Genomic DNA, 22457 nt, shown 5'->3' on the forward strand with positions numbered 1-22457 from the left:
TGGTAAAGACCTCAGTGCCAGATTCAGGGATGAAGCTCTTGATCTCCACGGTGTCTCCAGGAGCAGGAAACGCTGCCTCTCTCAGACTCTGCATGAAGGGGTAGATCATGGCCATGGACTTCTGTCTGCGCTTCTCCACCTCATCAAAGATCTGACAGGAACATGACAGGAACATTAGCCAAAAATAGCCAATCCAGTGAATCCACAAGCTCACAACGCATCGCAACACGCCGATTTTTGGCGACGAGATGAAGGTGTAGACAGAAAAGGCGGTCCAAGTACAGAGCCAACTCAGGTCAAGTGTAGAGGGTTTAAGTATTTAAACAGATGAAACGTAGCGTCCCTATTCTTGGCGAACATTCAGCAACAATAAACGGTATTGCTTATTTTTGGCTATATTTAAATACTGATAATGATGCAAAGCATTGTGAGCTTGTAGATCAGCAATTTTTGTTTCTTTGCACGATTAAGTTGTACTTGACCGGTTGGTTACCGGCCTACTCGGTAACGATGCAAGTTGGGAATGCATGATTTCTTTCTTTCTTTTTCCTTTATTTATTCAGGGAAACCCATTGAGAGCAAGCTCTCTTTTTCAAGGATGCCCTGATAACAAACATTTGAATCACATTACAATGTCACAACTAATTTAACAATAAAGCAAAAAAGAAAAGCAGAAAACATTAAAATAATCGCAAAAGGCGGTGAATCAGACAATACAGTGAGGACATGGATAACAACACAGAGATTTAAAAATCAGATGCAAATAAACAGTGTTACATGAAACAGGTGCTGGTGCAGTCACTATGTAGTGTGTCCTCAAGAAGCACCCTGAATGTCTCTATTGAGACCAATCGCACCAGTTTCAGAGAGTCCTGAAGTTTGTTCCATTGCCATAACCCGTTGTACACGCCTGTCGTCAGCGATGCGCACGCAATCGGTCGGATATGTTACATTTGTTACATTTGTGACATCCACTCACCGGCACCGACCACCCACAATTCAATTTAAATATAAGGAGGATTTTGTGTAGACATTGTAGAGCGAACATGCATACATACATATGCATGTATGTATGTTTGCTCTACGATTAATATCTAAACAAAATCCTCCTAAAATACATAGATACATATTTACATTGTGTATATGCAGATGTATTGTGGAAAGATAATTAATTGAATAATGTGTGCATTATATAAATAATTATTGTGTGTGTGTGTGTGTGTGTGTGTGTGTGTGTGTGTGTGTGTGTGTGTGTGTGTGTGTGTGTGTGTGTGTGTGTGTGTATATCTCACCTTTGAGAAGAGACCAAAACAAGCCACTTTGCTGATGATGCAATAGGCTTCTGGAGGCCTCGCCCCTTTGCCATGAGGCTTCAGGTCATCAACAAAACAAAAGAATGACATTAATCACTAATAATCTGTCGCATCACAAATAATCTATAATTCACAAATAATCTGTTACTTTTGTACCATATTGAAAAACAAATAAACATTTGAATTACAAAAAATCTGTTACTCACCAGTAATCGTCTGCAGTATCCATTCCTTCTACTTCCGTCGACCTCTGTCAGGACAAAAGAGAAGGTCTCACTGGAAACAAACAGACAAACAGATTTTTTTTTTCATTATTACACATGGAAACATGAATGTTGAAATGTATACTGATGTTTATGTTCTCTTTGGTATCTCAACTAAAATAGTTGATAGTTTGATTATATATTGAAGAGTCATCCGCTGTTCTTTCACTTCCAATGCCACCTATAGCCATTTAAACCATCTACTTTGTGTACAACAAATAGTAAAAACAGCTCACACACATCACCCTGCAACGCATTGTGAGTTTGTAGATCAGCTATTTTTATTATTGCTGAACTTTTTTTTTTTTTTTTTTTTAACTGCCCAAAATAGGTACACCATGGTTAAAGTAGCATTGTGTGATATTTTTCATAATCACAGTGAATTGAATTAAAGTGATTTCATTATTCTAGGTACAGTACATATTCAGACCATAAAGAATCAATAAGTGATCTTCAATATTTACAATAATGGAAAGCAGGAACTACTGTAGCATATGTAAATAGTTGTATAATGAGTCTTGCTTTTGACTGGAGGAGATACCAGGTGTTAATCAAGCAGGTTAATCAACATTTATATGTTGTTAACAGTCTAACAAGTCAAGTGTTTATGACTTGTTTTGTGTCTTTGTAAACAGCTACCAGCGTTAGGAGGCCGTGTCCACTGAGAACGCGTTTAGAGCTGGCAGTCTGCCATGCATTTCTATGGTAAAGAGGGGCTGGTGCGCTCCTCTTCCCAGCGCCCGAGCATCACGCTTGAGCGCTCCCGACGCCCGCCGTTTCTTGGCGCAACACCCTGGGCACTTCAACCTGGAAACAGTTCAACTTTTGGAGAGTAACCCTTCTCTTTTGATCCTCCTGGCTGCGTCTGACAACCTGGTAATTTACAACCCGACATTGAATCGTTATCACAACCATGAGAAGCCTACCAGTGACATCATCGATGGGGGGTCCAGGGGGTCCCCAGCTAAATGAGCTAATATAGCATTAAAATCAGTTTAGCCACTTTAATCCTATAATATACTGGCTATTTGAAAATGCGTATCAAAAAAGTGGGGAAAAAACATTTAACAACACAAATATATATTGTATGGGGGTCCCTGGCACAAAATATTTTCTGATGACGGTCAACGGGCCAAAAAAATATTAATTTGGGGGTCCTTGGCATGAAAAGGTTTGAGAACTAACTGGTTGTGTCCATAGTTGTCTACCTGTGGTATTCTGTAAGCGGGGCCCAGTCGACTCCTTCAGGGAAACAGAAGAGTGTAATGGCTTCACGAGACTTCTCCTCTTCCTCCCGCTGTGAGCGGCCCAGGTCTGGAGGGAGCTGCAACGCACAAGAACACATACAGTACAGTACTGTACAAAGCTGTCTCTCTCTAGGTTACAAGCCCCACTCACCCTCTTCTGCGTCCACTGTGACCATGCCTTGTCACAGTGTGTTTTAGTTTGAGGGTCTTGTTGTCACAGTGTTATAGTTTGAGGGTCTTGTTGTCACAGTGTTATAGTTTGAGGGTCTTGTCACAGTGTTAGTTTCAGGGCCTTGTCACAGTGTTATAGTTTATTTCTTTTATTTATATGTTTATTTGACAGGGACAATACAAAAAACAATGTATCAAGTTATAAAAACAAGAAACCGTTGCATTGTATATGGGGTTTCTAGCCAAGGCTAATTTGCGACCCCTGTCCCTACTTAGGCCCTTCTATATCTACCTAGTTAAAAAAAATACTCCAATTAGAATTTGAGTATTGAAGGTCACAGTGTCATAGATATATAAAGTTTGCGGATGTTGACTTGCTGAAGATGACAAGTGGTTTTGAGTGACGAATAAATGTCAAATTAATACATTTTGAATACCCACCCAAAATGTTATCATTAAGTGCTTTTGTTGGACTGTACAGGTAAAATAGAGATTGTTTCAAGACAAACAGACGTATTGTTCTTTTAGCACTCCGTTACACAGAGGGTTTGGACATCGCTATGAGGACCTTGAAGCGCTACCATCTATAGAGGAACACGAAATACATGCTACTAAAATCAAGTCGAGCCGATCCAGTACCATGCAGTGGGAAAGCACCATTTCTTTGTTTGCATAGCGTTTGACGTTGATGGTGTAACATCAGAACAAAGTTTATTCTGTTGTGAATGACAGCAAACCATGCTGACATTATGACATCAGATGAGTCAGAAAGAGGCCGTCACTAAGAGATGATGCACCTTTGGTCTTTGGCCCATATGCTGAAGAGGCATCATAGCTGCATGTCTGCCCTCTATTCATTTTGGCTCACAGACGCTACGGCTGTGTCAACACAAACTAACCACGCCTGAATTCAAAGGGCATCACTCTGATTTGTTCAAACAAACCAAAGATTCATCAAACTAAACAGGTTAGGTGTGAATGCACCCCAAATGCACTGTCATTTTTGTAACCAATCGATATGTCCCTTAGAGAGACATTGTGATGTTCCTCAGAGCAGAGGTTCTCAAAGTGGGGTCCGGGGACCCCAAGGGGTCCTTGAGGGGGTTCCAAGGGGTCCCCAGCTAAATGATTGATAGTTAGCAACCAAATGGACCCTTATGGGTCCATTAACATTGAGGATTTTATGGTGTAAATCAGGATCAAATGGGGGTCTGTGGCCTAATGCATGTCAAACTGGGGGTTGTTCAAATGAAAAAGTTTGAGAACCAGTGCCTTAGAGAGACACCACAATGACATGTTGCGACGTGCTGTGAGCTTGGAGATCGGCTATCTTTGCCAAACGTTTGTCCCAGGATAGGTATGCTAGGGTTCTTGTGGTTAACCAGTCCACTAACCTTTGGGAACTGGTATATAATGACTGGTTTGTAGGAGCCGTCCTGCTTGCTGCAGTGCAGACTGACCACGACCAGGTACTCGAAGAAGAACTGGTCAGCGGGGTGCGTTTGGTCCTGTGCTGAGGGTGTCACTGGGGCAGGGGCTGGCTCTCGCTCATCTCCTAATTCAGAGACACAAATATCATCATATCAATTCAATCAAATGGGTCGCTGTACTTTAAAGCAGTGATTCTCAACCTGAGGGTCACAAGGGTTTTGCAAGTGAGCAAAACACTATGATTTTATTAATAATATAACATTAATGTAAAAAAAAAAATGATGTTAAACAACAAAAATCATGATATTTTTTCTTTAAAACCTGTGGTGAGTTTTCATTGTAATACTGCTAACTAACAACTTAAAGTTACTAGGTTAGTTCCATTGATCCAAGTCGGAACACAATCAATTGATTGATCATAACATGCTGTTGGTAATGAGGTCAGGCAAGGTGGGATTTTATCTCCTTTTTTGTTGTCTGTCTGTATATGGATGATCTGTCTAGGAAACTGAACTGTGCCATCGGTGATACTGTTGTCAACCACCTTATGTACGCGGATGATTTAATCATCTTTTCCACGTACAGTGCAGGCTTACAACAGCTTCCCAGTATGGCATTGATTTTAATATTAATTATAACGCCAAGAAGAGTAGCATCATGATTGTGCGAAGTAAAGAGGATAAAAGGGCTGTATTTCCTACACTCTTCTTGTGTGCAGTGAGATAAAGTACCGTGGTCATTAGATCTCTGATGATCTCATAGATGACAAAGACATCCATAGACAACGCTGCAAACTGTATGCCGAGGAAAACACATTCTTTTCACAAGTGCTCTGTAGATGTCAAGGTATCACTTTTTAAAACCGTTGTATACAAAAACTAAAAGACAATGATGCTTTACGGTTGCTGGTGATGGTACCAAGATGGCACAGTGCCAGCCAGCTGTTTGTTAACTTGAGGGTGCCTACCTGTCAAGCGCTTTTAAGAAATGTAATGTACAAATTCATATGTCGTCTAGAAGAGTCTGACAATCATGCTATTACGATTTTAATTAACCCTGTGAAGAGTTCTAATCGGCTTTCTTCCATGATTTGGAGACATTGGCGCAACAGCCTCTACAGACTAAGAGCATATATGTGTGGCTAGCTGTTGGATTTGATTTTATGTTTTTCATTTGTTTGTCTTTTTTTGTTGTTGTGTATTCTGTCATTTTGTATGTGATATGGACCTTGAGTCTGACATAAAGATGCTCTTAAGACACCCATCTGACCACTTACTGTAACTTAAGTGGTCAGATGGGTGGGCCGCAAACACAAGATACTCAAACGTTTTCAAAAACCTGCATAGTAGAGGGTAGCACGGGTCCAATATAAATAACTGATACATGTATGCATATTTACTTCTTGTAAAACACCTCAGTAAATGACATATGACACCTTGTTCACTGGATTGAAATGGTCAAAGGTCAAGGTCACAAGCAAGGGTGAAATGACAAATCTTGATAATTGCACTTCAGTTTCAGTTTTTTTAGCACAGAAAGAAGAAAAAAAAATACATATAGCCATATTGTGCAAGAGAAGTTTAGAAGCCTAGATGCTTATAGAGAACTTCCCCTATTTTGCAGAATCAGACATATAAAAAAGTCTGCATATTATTTAAAATATGTACTGTATGCTGAACACTGTACCAGCCTGACACTTCCTCTATGCAACCAGGACTTGAAACTGTCTGTGGTGAAGACAGTAGTCTAGACCAAACAGTGGGGTTGTGACCCATTCGTTGGGCCGCGGAACCATTTTTATGGGTCATGAGTCGTGAGCAAGTAAAAAATATATTTGTATTTTTATTCAAAACATTTTTATAAATTAAAAAAAGATTTAAAAAAAAATCTGTCAAAAACTATTTCTATAAATATAAAACAAAAAAACGGAAAATCGCAGATCTACAATCTTACAACGCGTCACAATCTGCTATTTTCACGAGTTTGAGTCCCGGGGAGACGTCAAATTTCTCTTTTGGGTCTCGAGCTAAAACGTTTAGAAGTCAGGTAAAGAGGACATGGAAGTTTGCAGTTTTTGTAGAAGGACAGTTTGTCTCTGATGGGTATTGTGGCCACAGGGGCCACTGTCAGCGTCACAAAGCTGTCATTGTTATGTGCCTTGTGAAGGTCCACCAGCTCAGTGGCCTCGTGGTTAGAGTGTCCACCCCAGTTCAATCCCTGACCGAGTAATAACAAAGACTGAAAATGGTACCCAATGCCTCCATGCTTGGCACTCAGCATCAGCGGTTGGATTGAGGGGAAGTCCCAGCGACATAATAGTGTCATGTCCAGGCGGGGGGGGGGGTACTGTACATCATGTAAACAGGAGACAGGCTCCTGACATGGTTTGGTTCCCAAGGCTACTTAACCGTGAGGCCGATTCTACAAAATGTCCTCTAAATCCTAACAGTTTTCTAAAAAGCCTGTTTCTATATCAGTGGTTCTCAAACTTTTTCATGTCAATGCCAAAATGACATGTATTTGGCCACCCACCCCCATCTAAAAATATTTAGCTCAAGGGACCACCAGAAGCAAAGATTTGAGTGAAAGATGTTCTCTTTAAAATATATATCTATTCAAATATTTGCACAAATGTTCAAGATTTTTTTTAAATAGCAGATCTACAAGCTCATAGCGCGGCACTTGGTGCCGCGCTATGAGCTTGTATATCTGCTATTTTTTAATAGCCAAAGTATACAATATGGATACAGTGGTTACACAGATGCGTTCCCGGTTTGAATGGGTTAATAGTGAAGGTCCAAGATAAAACATCGAGCTCATTGTCTTCAATTCACAGATGCCTGATGAACACTGGATGACTTTAGATAAAGATTATAATACTAATAACATTAGAATACTAATACTAGAGAGCTCACTTAAAGGAAGTCAGGAAGGGAAGGGGATCTGAAAGACGCAAGCACAGCACAGGACATTAGTTTTGCTATGCATAGTTCGGCTCAGGCACCCATTAGAGAGGGAATGAAGAGTTGATTTGCTATTAAACTGTAAAAAGTTTTTAATCATTTAGGTTTGGAGAGAGAATCAAGTCTCATCAAGACATAAGGCTCAAGTCCAACAGGATTGTAATTGTGGTGAAAACCGGGACGATATGGTAGTGAATGTTGAAAGCCATACATATGTATGTATGTATGTATGTATGTATGTATGTATGTATGTATGTATGTATGTATGTATGTATGTATGTATGTATGTATGTATGTACTAATGTCACTCTGTCTAAATAACTCAATATACTCCATCATCATAAAAACTCACATATTACATCTGTAACTCAATATATGTATAACGCACTGACTTTTGTCTTTTTTTATTGTGCTCTTTTTTTCTCTAAGCACCTTAACGTCCATAAGTATATCATGCACAGTATACATACATTGCTGCTATGCTCAGGCACCTTAGCTTGTTTCTTATCTCAGGTACTCTTGTGTAAATATGTAGATAGCTTGTTTGGCCTTTCTGCTGTTCTCTTGTCTGATCTCCTTCCCACTTACCCCCCCTCTTCTTCTTCTCCCTCCCCCCCCTCTTCTTTCTATGGAAATTAACGTTGCGATGGGAATGATGTAAAAAAACAAATTTCACCCACTTTTTTACCTTGTAAACCTGTGATGTGACAATAAAACTGATTCTGATTCTGAATATATGACAAATGGTGCGATTTGGCGATCAAGTAGGTCAATTATTGATGAACACATCCGTAGTCGTACATACAGCAACGTCTGACCTATTGATTGTAGGACTGCATTTGAAACCTTGTCTCAGTCAACACATGTCTGTTCATTACGTTTGCAAAACGACTACAGTAAGGTAATAACGGAATTTGATGTCCAAGTTTGGAATTTCACAGCTCCACTAATACAACACAACAGTGGCTCTCAACGTGGGGTCCGGGGACCCACAGGGGTCCTTGAGGGTGTTCTAGGGGGTTTCAAGCTAAATTATTGATGATGCTAAAGGATGATAGTTGGGAAGCAAATGGATCCTTACAGATCTGTAACTCTGAGAGTGTACAAATGGAACCAAATGGACCCGTTACAGAAGGTCCATTTGTACGCTCTCAGAGTTATGGGGGTCCATGGTTTTGAGAGCAGAGAGCAGAGCAGGCAGAGCAGAGAGCAGAGCAGAGCAGAGAGCAGAGCCACTTTGCAGTAGCTAGCAGCACCAGGCCACCTGGCCATCTGCAGGAGTAACAGCAGCTAGCAGCATCCAGGCCGAGCCACCAGCAGCAGCCGGCTCCACCAGGCCGAGCCACCAGCAGCAGCCGGCTCCACCAGGCCGAGCCACCAGCAGCAGCCGGCTCCACCAGGCCGAGCCACCAGCAGCAGCCGGCTCCACCAGGCCGAGCCACCAGCAGCAGTCGGCTCCACCAGGCCGAGCCACCAGCACCAGCAGCAGCAGCTAGCACCACCTGGGCCCTCCTCACCAGCAGCTAACACCACCTGGACCCCAACAGCAGCTAGCACCACCTGGGCCCTCCTCACCAGCAGCTAGCACCACCTGGACCCCAGCAGCAGCTAGCACCACCTGGACCCCAGCAGCAGCTAGCACCACCTGGACCCCAGCAGCAGCTAGCACCACCTGGACCCCAGCAGCAGCTAGCAGCACCTGGACCCCAGCAGCAGCTAGCACCAACTGGACCCCAGCAGCAGCTAGCACCAACTGGACCCCAGCAGCAGCTAGCACCAACTGGACCCCAGCAGCAGCCAGCACCAGCAGCAAACACCACCAGGCCGGGCCCCCAGCAGCAGCTGCTAGTACCACCAGTCCAACGGTACCTCCTCTTTCCACCGCTCCGATGGCCACCGCAGCGAAAGACGGCAAGAAATCAGCCGGCAAAGGGGTAGAAACCGAACCGGAGTCCGTCACACTAGATGTGGTAAGGAAATTGATTAACCAGGGATTGGCGCAACAAAAGGCTGAATATGCCAAGAAGCTGGACAAACATCTTGCCCAGCAAAAGGTGCATTATGAGGAGCTGCTCAGTAAACAGGCTGATGCATTCAGTAAACTGGTGCGGGTACTGATGGATTCAACCAACGAGCGGTTTGACTCTGCAGTCAACAACGTGCATGAGCTCACAACCAGCCTCCACTTTACCCAGCAAGAAGTAGATGATCTAAAGAAGATCGCTTCCAAGCTATCCACAGACAGTGAGTTGCTTGAAAAGAACCAGAAAGTAGTATGCGACAGCCTGAAGATCCTTGACAGAACCACAGACTATCTCGAGAATCAATCCAGAAGGAACAACTTGGTCTTCGATGGAATCGAGGAGTCTTCGAGGGAGACCTGGGCAGCCACGGAGGAGAAGGTCCTCAGCGTGATCTCCAACAACTTGAAGCTGGATAGCAGACACATGACCATTGAGAGAGCACATCGCGCAGGCAAGCCTGACGCAAACGGCAGAAGACAACGGCCCATCGTGGTAAAGTTTCTCAGTTTCAAAGACAGAGCAAATGTACTAGAGAACGCAAAGAAATTGAAAAACACAGGTATTTATATAAACGAGGACTTCTCTGCCCAAGTACGGGAAAGAAGGAAGGCCCTTCTGCCTCAGATGTGGGCAGCTCGGGAAAAAGGTGACATTGCCTATTTAAGGTATGACCAGCTGATCTCTCACCCCCCAAGGAGAAGAGATGACCCATCTGGTCCCTCAGGTCCCTCAGCTCCCTCAAGTCCAAAGTAACCATCATGACCGCAATATAGGTGGAGAGACCACCTGATTTTTATTTTCTGTTTATTTTTTATTTCATATTTTCCTATATAGCCATAAGTACACCAATGAAGGAATCAAACACTTGTCCTAAATGCCTAAAAACTGTGAAATCACAAATCATTATCTGTAGTATATGTAAAAATAAGTTCCACCTTAAGTGTTCACCTGCCTCAAAACTAAAATCCAGGTTATGGGATTCTTGGACCTGTCATATATGTACTACTCTCTTTCCATTTAATGACGTTGAAGATGATGATCCTGTTTTACTGTCAAATGTGAATACAAATTATTGCGGTACAAACTTTGAAAATATGTTATTCAATCCCTTTGAACTAAATAAGGAGGTGGTCAACACAGGACTACACAGTGTAGACCCTGATGTAAACTGTAATTCACAAATGAAGGAGCCCTGTAAATACTACTCTGAGAAACAACTGGAGGAGTTTACTAGATTATTGCCAGCAGAGAATCAACTGTTTACCACTTTCCACCTCAATATACGCAGTCTAAATGCAAATTATGGGCCCCTCTCACTTTTTTTATCTTCTCTTAAGCACAATTTCTCTGTTATCGCTTTAACTGAAACATGGGCTAGTGACGAAACAAAAGGTTTGTATGAGCTGCCCTATTATAACTCTGTACATGTAACTAGAGATGTGAGAACTGGTGGTGGGTTAGTGATGTATATCCGAACGGACTATGATTATATAAATAGAGCAGACTTGTCACTAAACTCAGATGATGTAGAATCACATTTCATAGAAATAACTCTGCCCAATGGTGGTAGGAAAATCATTGTTGGATGTGTCTACAGACCACCTGACACAGACATTGATAAATTCAATGAGAGCTTGGTAACCGTATTAGAACAAATAAACAAAGAAGGCAAAATGTGCTATATTCAAGGTGACTATAATATTAACCTCTTTAAAAATGAAGTACATTCTCCTACCCAAAATTTCCTAAACACCTTATATTCAAGCTACTTTTATCCAGTAATCCACAAACCAACCAGAGTGACTGACAAGTCTGCTACATTGATAGATAACATCATAACAAATGAAGTGAATAAAGTCCTCCAGGCAGGTATTGTGTGCACAGACATTTCGGATCATTTCCCCATCTTTCAATTTACCCTCCTTGACAAAATGAATAATCAGTGTGATGAAAATTTTAGCTACCGGAAATATAATGAAAAGAATGTATCAACATTTAAAAATGTACTTGAAACTATATCTTGGGAAAATGTCTACACACAAACCGATGCAAATGGTGCATACCAAGCCTTTATTCAATCTTTTAATCATGTCTTCAACAAATGTTTTCCTCTAACAACTGTGAAAAATGCTAAAAAGCAGGAGCTTTGCAAACCCTGGTTTACTAGCGGATTGCAAAGGTCCTCAAGGAAGAAAAACAGACTCTATAAAATGTATATAACTAACCCAACCCCAGAGAACCAAGCCAAATACAAACTATACAGAAATAAATTTAATCACCTCCTCCGAGCAGTAAAAAAAAAGCATTACAGTGATAAATTCAAGGCATCCTCCAGTAACATTAAAGAAACATGGACAATCATCAACCAGTTACTCAACCGAAGGAAAGCTAGATCCAAGTTCCCACATCAGTTCCTTGATGGTGGGAAAACCATCACAGACCCCCACGAAATAGCTCAAAAATTTAATAATTACTTTATAAATGTTGGTCCCTCTCTCAGTAAAAAAATAGTAAGTACAGATGGAAGTCCCCTGGACTATATTGATGGTTGTTACCCTGTATTTAATAATTTTGAATGCCCTGCCCCACAGGAGATACTTGACATCATAGACAAGCTAAAAACAACAGCAGCTGGTCATGACGAAATTAGAACTTCACTCATTAAAGAGGTAAAATCAACTATCATAAATCCACTAACTTTCATATGTACAATCTCACTGTCAACTGGAGTGGTACCAAATGACCTAAAGATAGCTAAAGTCATCCCTATTTACAAATCAGAGGATCCAAAATACTTTACAAATTATCGCCCTATATCAATATTACCATCTTTTTCAAAAATTCTAGAAAAGCTTGTTTACAAAAGAATACTCCAGCATATAAACTCAAATAATATACTTTATAATCATCAATATGGTTTTCGTAAAAAACACTCAGCGTACATGGCCCTACTTGACCTCACTGAAAAAATTACAGATGCACTAGATAACAAAGAATATGCACTGGGACTTTTCCTGGACCTTTCGAAAGCTTTTGATACTGTCAATTATAACATATTGCTTGCTAAAATGTTCAGATATGGGTTTCGTGGTACTGCTTACAACTGGCTTGAAAACTATATTACAAATAGACAACAATATGTCGCAGTGAAAAATACGGAATCACCTAGAGCAAGACTATCATGTGGAGTGGCGCAAGGTTCAATTCTTGGCCCACTGCTATTTTTAATTTACATAAATGATCTACCTGCAGCATCAAATACCTTATTTTCAATCTTATTTGCAGACGACACAAGCGTCATCCTTTCCCACAAAAATTTCAATACACTTATCAACGAAGCGAATCAAGGTCTGCAAATACTCTCCAAATGGTTCCAACTTAATAAACTGTCATTAAACATAAAAAAAACTAAATTTATAATATTTCCTGGTAGGAAGAAATTCAACCCGGAGGAAGCGAAGCTGAGTATTGACGGTATCGAAATTAGCAGAGTACCCTCCACCCCTTTTTTGGGAATAATGATAGACGAAAAATACTGCTGGAAAGAACACATCGACCAGGTAACAAAAAAGGTCTCAAAATCAGTGGGGATTATTAGAAAAATCAGCCCATTCATAAACAGAGCCTGTCTAAAAACCCTTTACTACAGCCTAGTATATCCTTACCTAACCTACTGTAATATTGTATGGGCTAGTACCTATCCTTCTTGTCTCCATAAATTATTCATACTACAAAAAAGGTTTGTCAGATTAGCCACAAATTCTAGCCCACGGGAGCCTTCCTCACCCCTTTTTTCAACACTCAGTATACTAACAATCTTTAATATAAATGTACTCCAAACATGTCTATTTGTATATAAAACTAAATACCAATACACCCACCTCCCAAATCATTTTAAATTGTATTTCCAGCCAAATTCCAGCTTTCACCCATATCCCACTAGGCAAGCAAACCAACTGCATGTCCCACTATGTACCACCAATAGGGGGCAGTTCGCCATCAAGTACAAAGGAGTTTCATTATGGAACGCCCATTTCAGTTTGGTGGCTACCACATCCTCCCTACCTACCTATAAAAGAAGCCTAATAAGTAAGTTAAATACCCAAATGGAAAACTAGACCAGTTTCCAAATAATTTAATCCTTATTCACATGATATGTAATAGCATAATTGTTTTGCTTTGTTCAATACTTTTTGTTGTTTTGTTTTTGTTCTGTCTCTTCTGCTCAGTCTTGTACTTTTATTTTTTATTTTTATCAATGTACTATACCCTTTATCATAGGTATATACTTTTATATTTTCTTTTATTTTCTTTTTTTCTTTCTTTTTTTTTTTTCTGTCTTTGATTTTAATATTAAATAACTCTCATTATATGTAATGTAAACGGTGAGGTTTCTTACCTCACCGGCACAACAACTATCACGTAATGTTTCCCTCGGAAATAACTAACATGTCCTGTAAATGTATACAAAAATGTTGTGCAAATAAATCAAATCAAATCAAATCAAATTCATACCAAACTGGGGGGTCCTTGACCTTGACAGGCATGTACAGTATATGCCTGTAGGTTGCTTTGTTTACCTTTGTGTTTTGACTATACCACAGCTCATAATGCATCGCATTGTTAGCTTATAGATAGTGTTATCAAAATATATATATATATATATCATGATATATTGATTTGAAGTCATACTGTATCGCCTAATGATGATAAAACACAGTGTCTGGCCTGTCACAATTATTACATTGCATAATCCATGTTGAACATTTTTCATACATTTTCAAAGATTTTCCAATAATAGCAGAAATAGCAGATCTACAAGCTCTCATTGAGAGCTTGTAGACGTGTCACTTCGTGACGTTTTGTACGCTTGTAGATCAGCTATTTCTGCTGATCTACAAAGTATAAAATTATTAAATGTGTAAGTTATTTCTTATTATTTAAGTTATTTGTAATAGCTGCCTTGTGCAATTTGTGATTATGAAGCCTAAAAACCGAACAGAAATTTTAATTGTATTCATAGGTGCAAATGTTCAATGCCAAAAACACAATTATATTGTTAATCGCAATTATTTGCGTGACAATTAATGGTCAACTTAAATGTGTAATGGTGACAGCCCTGGTGTCATGTTGACATGCTGACTCACTCTCTCTGGAGAACTTGTCCTGTAATGAAGCAAACATGGTAGTGAGGCGCTTCATTGGCCGGTGGCTGCTAGTGGTGACGTCACTGTTCATCTCGACAGGCTGGAGATAGACGGGGAAACACAGAGGAAGGTGTTTAGTGTGTGAGCCGCACGCTACAGTATAAGACAGAGATCCTGTACAGGCAGAGCCTGTAAGATATGTCCTGTACAGTAACAGGACATATATCCACATATCCGGCAAGTAGCATTTACTCAAAGGATGCTTCAAAAGGTCAAAGTCTCTCCTCTCTACCAATCCATACAGACATAAACAACCCACCCACTGCTTGACTTCCACCTAGAACAAGGGTTCCCAAACTTTTCAGGCCCGTGACCCCCCAAAATAATCATTTGAACTGGGGACCCCCCACCCTGATAAGCACTTGGAATGTAGGAGTTGACTGAAGAAGGTCTATGTGACCGAAACATTGCTTAAATGAAAGTGTTCCTATTGTGCAAGTGCAGACGGTGTGCGGGACCTGCGGGTAATTTTATTGTATTCTCTAAGCTATATATATATATATATATAGCAAAATACATTTTTCTGAAAACTCTTTAGAACAGGTTGGTTGGTTCTCAAAAATAGCAGTTGTTTTTTAAATCTTCTCTTTTGGGGGTCCCTGGCACAAAATGTTTTCAGATGGGGGTCCCCGGCCAAATATATATCAATTTGGTACAAAAAAGTTTGAGAACAACAGATTCAGAAGGCATCTGTAGAATCGGCCTCAGGTCTTAATGGGTTAAGTAAATGTAACTGAATAAATGTAACTGAACCCAGCTCTATGAGTGAAGGAGAGATAAGGAGGGCTGGGGGAGATGGAACAGGAAAGAATGCTGGCGCTTCAAGGACAACATTAAAGGCTGGAATTTTGTTTTTAAGGCAGCCGTCCACAGCTTTTTTTCCGGGATCAGGGCCCACTTGAAAATCTCAAAAGTGTTTGTGAGCCGGCCCACTCATCTAGCCACAGGGTGGTTCGGACCAATTACTACCCATCTGACCACGTGAGTGGGCATTTTCAGAGGATGTTTATTTTAATGATCGATCTATCGGATTGGGTTCTGGTTGGGATCAATGGAACTAAAATCGGTATCACAACGAAAACAAAATGTTCAAGGTTGTGAAGAAAAAAATACCATGACATTTTTTTCTTACATTCATATTTTAACCCATTAAGACCTGGAACTGTGTCATTTTTAGATTTGAGCTAAAAAGTGTTTTATCATAGCTCCGAGTGCCGCGCTACGAGCTTGTAGATCTGCTATTTTTTGAAAAATCGTGAAAATGTGTGCTTATATCTTTGGATATATATATATTTTTAAGCGAACATTTTTAACTCAAATCTTTGGGAATCACTGAACTAGAGATAAGGAGAGATGAGGAAGGCTGGGGAAAGAGGAAAAGAGATGGAACAGGAAAGGTGTGCCGGAGGTTCAGGGTCAAAATGAAAGGCTGGATGTTTTTAAGAGTTGGTAAAAGAGAGAAAACAAAAGAAAGAAGGAGTTTCACTTTCAAAATGACATGTGGAGCCCCTCTGAGATGAACACATGAGATTAGACATAAAAACTGATAAAAGAACAAGCAGGTTCTCACTCAGTGAGCAGAGATCCAAGTGATAGTTACAATTATTTTTGGTGCTCCTGGATTTAATACAAAATTAAAAAATAAATAATACATTTAAAAATTAGAGAAAGGATCCGGGTACTCACGTATAACAGGAGGAAAAAAGTATAATTAAACAGCCTTTATTCAAACATGGTTAAACCAACAAGTTTCGAACGAAACCGGTCTTCATCAGCAGAATGAAAACTGACAAACACACCGTGTTTGTTTGTTTTCATTCTTTTTCCTCCTCATATTCGTGAGAACCCGGATCCGTCCTCTACTTTTTATGAGATTAGATATGTTGTTGAGCCCTATGAGATTAGAACTAACACTGCACATCTCCTGCAACTCTAAAAACCTTTCTGTTTGCTGCTGCCTTTTATTGAGAATGTGTAATGATTCTTCAGCACTGTAACTGTACTCTTATTTTTCTGTTTTATTTCTATTCTTCTTTTGTTTCTACTCTATTGAATTCAAATGTTCTTTTATAGTTTTTATTTTATTTTATTACATTTTAACTCTGTGTCCTGAATAGGTGTTTCCTATTAAGAACTTCCTTTTTACTTAATTAAAATGTCCTACTAAAAGCACATTAAATTGCCTGTGCAATACAAATAAACAACTAGACTTGTTTTGCCTAGAAGGAACAAAATGGGACTCCACTGTCTTGGAAGAGAAGGGGATTTATTCACAGGTCTCTCAAAGAGACTATTTTTGTCCACCAGCTAATAGATCCCAGTTTTTTTTCTTACAACAATCTAATGCACTGGTTGTCAGAGTGGGGACCCTCTGAACCCCCTCAATGATCCTTCGGGGTCCCCAGCAAAATGAGGAACACTTTAAACACTTAAGCCCTATTTTATTTTTCGGCTATTAAAAAACAATCAGAATAAAATCGAATCGTGAGATAGCAAACGATTCACAGCCCTAATCGTTACTGTCGGGCAGAAACCTTGTCTCCATATAACACAAAAAGGTGAGTGTTCTAGTGTTTCCAAGAAGTAGGGCTGATGATTTGGCTTTAAATCAATTATTTCAAACTTATTTCAAATCTATGATATTGATTAATGAACGATTGTTTTTGAAAGAAAAATTGTGAAAATAGCCGATCTACACGCTCACAATGCATCGCGATGCGACACCGTCGTGAGCTTGTAGGTCGGCTATTTTTGAACGCTACCATTGAACAACGGAGTGTAACACAGGGTTAAGTGGTTAATCAGACTAATCCACTTAGTCGATTATGAACTCCATTAGAATTTCTTTGTGCAGATTTCCATACAATAAAAACAAATTAAATAAAAACTGCTTCTCTGTTATTCGATTCACCTACAGGAGCAAGATTAAGTCGGTTATTGGTTCTAAATGTCTGGATTAATTGCACAGCCCTACCAAGAAGGCAAAGATCCAAAGCTAAACAGATGGGAGACCACAGAGCAAAGCAAAAAAGTGTTTTAATGCCTTCAAATATGTGTACTATACCTTTACAGCGTTTATCTAGGCACGTGATGATGACAAGACAAAAATGTCTTAAAAACATGCAGACTGCAGACTAGAGTGTGAAATCTATCGGAAGGGGGGGGGGGGGGGGGTGGCTTACACTTCATCGGTATGACAGTGTCACACAAAAGCAGCAAAAATAGCCGATCTACAAGCTGACAACCTGTCGCACCATGAGTAAACAGCACAAGGTACAGTCAGACATTTGGGCTATAAGGATAGATCATTATAGGTGAACATTTTGACCTATAGGCCTAATGACTAGCCCAAAATAGTGAAGCCAGATTGAAAGAGGTTAAGTGTGTCAGTGACTTTTGTAAATATTTAACCAATGAGAAGTATTTACTAAATATTAACTAAGTCTTTTTTCATTTCCTGAAAATTAACGGTTGTGTGGACAAGGTTTCCACACCAATTAATCCACATTAGTTGCTGTACCTTCTAGCTAAACAGTTATCTGTCTGGTTTCTGTGTAAGTGTGTGTGAATGTAAATTGAATGAATACTACAGTCTGTCTAAACAATCCAGTAAGAAGCAGGAGAAGGAGAAATACGGAATCTTATGGGAAAATACTTTAAAACAGCGTTACCCAACCTTTTGTGGGTCAGGGCCCACATGGAAAGCGTTTGCGACCCACCCATCCGACCACTTAATGCCGTGTTAAGAGGTCAGAGCATGTTTATTCTAATGATCATTCAAAGTGAGTTCTGGCCTCAGATCAATGGAACTAACCTAGTATATAACTTACTACTAATAAGTTCGTATTTATTAGTAGTAACACAATGAAAACACCATTGAAAACACCATGAAAATATACCATTATTTGTATTATTATAATGTTTTACTTTTCATATTAATGTTATATTATCACTACATTCTTAGTGTTTTCCCAACAATTTGGGGTCAGTATCCTCATGGCCCACCAGTGGGCCCCGGAATCACTGCTTTAAAATGTTTAATAACCACTTATGTGTTACTCAGAGATGACGGGAAGATTGTGAAAAAAGGCAGAGAGCGAGAGAGCAACAGACAGTAAATAAAAGTGACCTACTAACTGCTAATCAATTTAAGTGTGTCAGGATGGAGTGCTCACGTTGGTGAATCAACAGAGAGCTGGTTCACATGTTGAGAAGAAAGAGAGGATAGAAACCAGCTCTGATGAAGTTTACAGGGTGAATGAGGGCATGAAACTCTAGGCTGATATTGCGGTTTGTTTTCCAGTTCAGCTTCTGAACTACAGCAGATTAAAAACATTGCAGGCTAGTAAGCAATACAGCTGAAGCTAATCAAACTAATAATGAGTGAGTTCAGATTTATGGGTTCATCAGTGGTCAGTGCTTGCACAATCACACACTGAAACGCAATCCGATCCGTCAGACGCATCCATTGCCATTATCTTGCGCCGCTGTAGGCATTGCCACAAGGAGTACCGGTTTTCCGGAGTGTGGTTCTTTTGACTTGGCTCATTGAAAGAAAACAAGCTTGGGTAAACGCACAGCGCTTTATGTCCTATTGGTTGGCGCCCGGCGGTCAGAGTTCATCAATAAATAAATAAAAATATATATAGCTTAGCTACCTTGGGAGGCATCCGTTTCAGATGCCTGAACCAACTTAGCTGGCTCCATTCCACGTGAAGGAGCAGTGGTGGCTCTACATCGGGTCTCTCGGGGGTGACTGAACTGCCAACCCTATCTCTAAAGGGAGATGCCAGCCCCCAGCCCCCCTCCTCCTCCTCTCTGAGAAAACTAATTCTGTCCACTTGTAGCCGCAATCTTATTCTTTCAGTCATAACTCGCACTTCATGACCATAGGTGAGAGTAGGAACAAAGATTGCTTGGTATATCGAGAGCTTTACCTTCTGGCTCAGCTCTCTTTTCGTTACAACAGGACTAAGTTCAGTAGTATGGGTCATGACCGGAACAACATTTATACAACAACAGTCAAATGTATACTGGTGATGAATGGAAACGATTCAGAGAATTACGCAAATAATTGCGCGATCAGGTGATTATGTATGATCATTGTAACAGGCCTAGCTTGTCTTACAAGAAAAAGAACACTGTCTGAAAGTTAGAAGACGGATCAGTTTCATGTTGTCCAATGTCACCCTGTCATCCACCGGGCCGTCCAGTAGAGCAGGCTGGGTGAGTTCAGTTTGGTAATAAAATACCCTGCAGCATTTCTGTGGGTTGACAGGAGTGTCATTGTAGGCTACTGCTTAAAAGGTCATGACTGTGTTGCTCGCCAACCCTTACAGATGTTTAGCTGAAATGTATTGACACTTTAAACATCCGTCATTTTCATAACTGGTTGTAAGACCAGGTATACATTAGATTAACCCTTAGAAACCTGGTTCACAAGTGAGTTGGAACTCAATTGAGCCATGATACATACAAAATATTACCACTACTACTACTACTACTAATAATACTAGTCATAAAAGGCATCAGACAAAGCTCACAGCTTTGATGAAACCCATCCCTATTAACTAGAGCAGTGTGATCTCAACCTTTTTACTGTCAAGGACCCCCAGTTTGGTGTTCATTAGTGCACAGACCCCCATTTGATACAACATTTTTTTAGTTTTATCTCTGGGACAGGACCCCAAACTACACTGCAAAAGCCGTAATCATCAGTGTTTATTTAACTCTGGGAGTGTACAAATGGAACCAAATGGACTCTTACAGGTCAATTTGTTTCCATGTGTACACTTTAAGAGTTCAGTTGGACCCCTGGTGGTCCCCAGACCTGACTTTGAGAACCAGGGTGTCCATTGTAATGATTTACAAACAATTTATTGTATGGTAAACCAGGTTGTCTGATGAGAATGTTACACTTTAAAAATATATATATTATTATTAAAGACCTTTTAGGAAGAGAACTCTAGGATTCTTTGACATGAATAATGACTATAACACAGATGATTTATATAGGCTGCAGCTTCTTATGAGTTATGACAAACCATAAATAACTCTGTAAGCATCTCATTCTCTCTCTCTCTCTCTCTCTCTCTCTCTCTCTCTCTCTCTCTCTCTCTCTCTCTCTCTCTCTCTCTCTCTCTCTCTCTCTCTCTCTCTCTCTCTCTCTCTCTCTCTCTCTCTCTCTCTCTCTCTCTCTCTCTCACACACACACACACACACATATATACACACACACACACACACACACACACACACACACACACGCAGAGTGTAATGCTTTGGTTTGGGATTGAAAATATATACAAGTCAAATAGTTAGGCTATAGGCTAATATAGACAACATAACGATGAATGACAGCACATGAAGTAGCATAATAAAATACTTATTTCCAACAACAGCGAGTGTCAGACAGTGACTTCTTCACTTACCTCTGTATGGAGCGTGTTGCTGCGGGTCTGTTTGTACAGAGAGTGCCTCTCCAAGTCTCTGGTAGTACTTTATGTTCAGGTTGTAACACAAACACTAACTACACGCCACTGTCATCACTTTCACGTTTGTGTAGAAACAAACAAACAAGTGTTCTACTTAGTGAAGTGAAACGCATCTAGCAGCTGGTCTGGAGTCAGTCAGAGTGTGAGCGGACAGCATAAACTGCTGCGTCAAAGCAGGTTCCAGAACGTGCGTCAAGTCACAAGTGTTTCGTTTCCGGTGAACGTATTTCAAAATAAAGTCAAAAATCAAGGGCTAAAAACGGCCCAATCTCAATGGGCTTTTACACAAAAAGTATACCTGGAAAAGGATGGCTATTGCCGTTTGTAGCCCAAGGAGTGGTTTTGGTGCAAAACAAATGCTTGCAATGGATTCAGAATCATAACAACATCAACACCCTAGTTTGACCCCTCACATGCTACTTAAAACAGAATTAAAATTTGATTTCCCCCCCCCCCCACATAAGGTTATGGTGGGTACCCCAACTTTCAGCAGCTGTCAAAAATTCTCCAAGGGAAACTGCATTTCAGTCTTTGTGAGATGTGTTACTAGACACTTTTACAAACACATTGGTGAAGATTTTTTTTGGTAAGGAATTTATTCCAAGATGTTTTTAATATCCCCTGACTAATTGTAGAAATGAACCACATCAAAGACTTGCCCGTCTTTACTTTATTTATTTTTTAAATCCCGATGACCGGAAGTTTAGATGTTCTACTCATCAGACTTGACGCAGATTTAGGAGGTTATTTAAAGTGATTATTTAAGTGACAGTCACGCTGTTTTGTTTTCTGCTGCACAGCGGCGAGACGAGGTTGTTTTGGTGCAATATATTCTGAGGGGAGCATTGTGTTGGCCACAAATAGACGATTTAGAAGCTCACAGTAACAGAAGATTGATTTGGTGTTCAGAAAAAAAGAACAGAAAAAAAGCAGTAGGCCTACTACAGGAGCCAACTCAGGCCCAATTTACTAAGTCTAGTAGCTTTTTTGACACGCGCGCGCGCGCACACACACACACACACACACACACACACACACACACACACACACACACACACACACACTGCCATCATGTGGTCATAATGGTTAATTACAGCATCATGCAAATCGTTCTCTCTTATAATATTCGTGTGAGTGATTATGAAAAAAAAACAAATAGACATTTATCTGTATGTGCCACAAATATATTTTATAACATTAGCAGGGTAAAGAACCGGTAGGGTTGCCAACCGTCCCTTGAAATAAGGAATCGTCCCGTGTTGAACTGATAAGGGACACGCTTGTTATTTTGGGGAATCAATCAATGACACATCATCTTACAAGTTCAAACTGCTCAGGTTCAAT

General features: G+C 40.2%; 1 protein-coding gene across 2 annotated transcripts in view; it reads right to left on the reverse strand.

The window, feature by feature from the left end:
• LOC311048250 (DENN domain-containing protein 2D-like) overlaps positions 1-21265 on the reverse strand; it is a 31183-nt gene extending 9918 nt beyond the window's left edge. For both annotated transcript variants that reach the window (XM_084061398.1, XM_084061397.1), the window contains exons 1-7: positions 21051-21265; positions 14560-14659; positions 4389-4549; positions 2785-2900; positions 1520-1589; positions 1293-1370; positions 11-151 (exon numbers count right to left, since the gene is read on the reverse strand). In XM_084061398.1, coding sequence (XP_083917524.1) covers positions 11-151; positions 1293-1370; positions 1520-1589; positions 2785-2900; positions 4389-4549; positions 14560-14650 — 657 coding nt within the window. In that variant the 5' untranslated portion in view covers positions 14651-14659; positions 21051-21265. The remainder of the gene's footprint in view (positions 1-10; positions 152-1292; positions 1371-1519; positions 1590-2784; positions 2901-4388; positions 4550-14559; positions 14660-21050) is intronic.
• Between the last annotated feature and the right edge of the window lie 1192 nt (positions 21266-22457).

The sequence above is a fragment of the Gymnoscopelus microlampas genome (genome assembly GCF_963454915.1).
Source record: "Gymnoscopelus microlampas genome assembly, chromosome: 7".
NCBI lineage: Eukaryota > Metazoa > Chordata > Actinopteri > Myctophiformes > Myctophidae > Gymnoscopelus > Gymnoscopelus microlampas.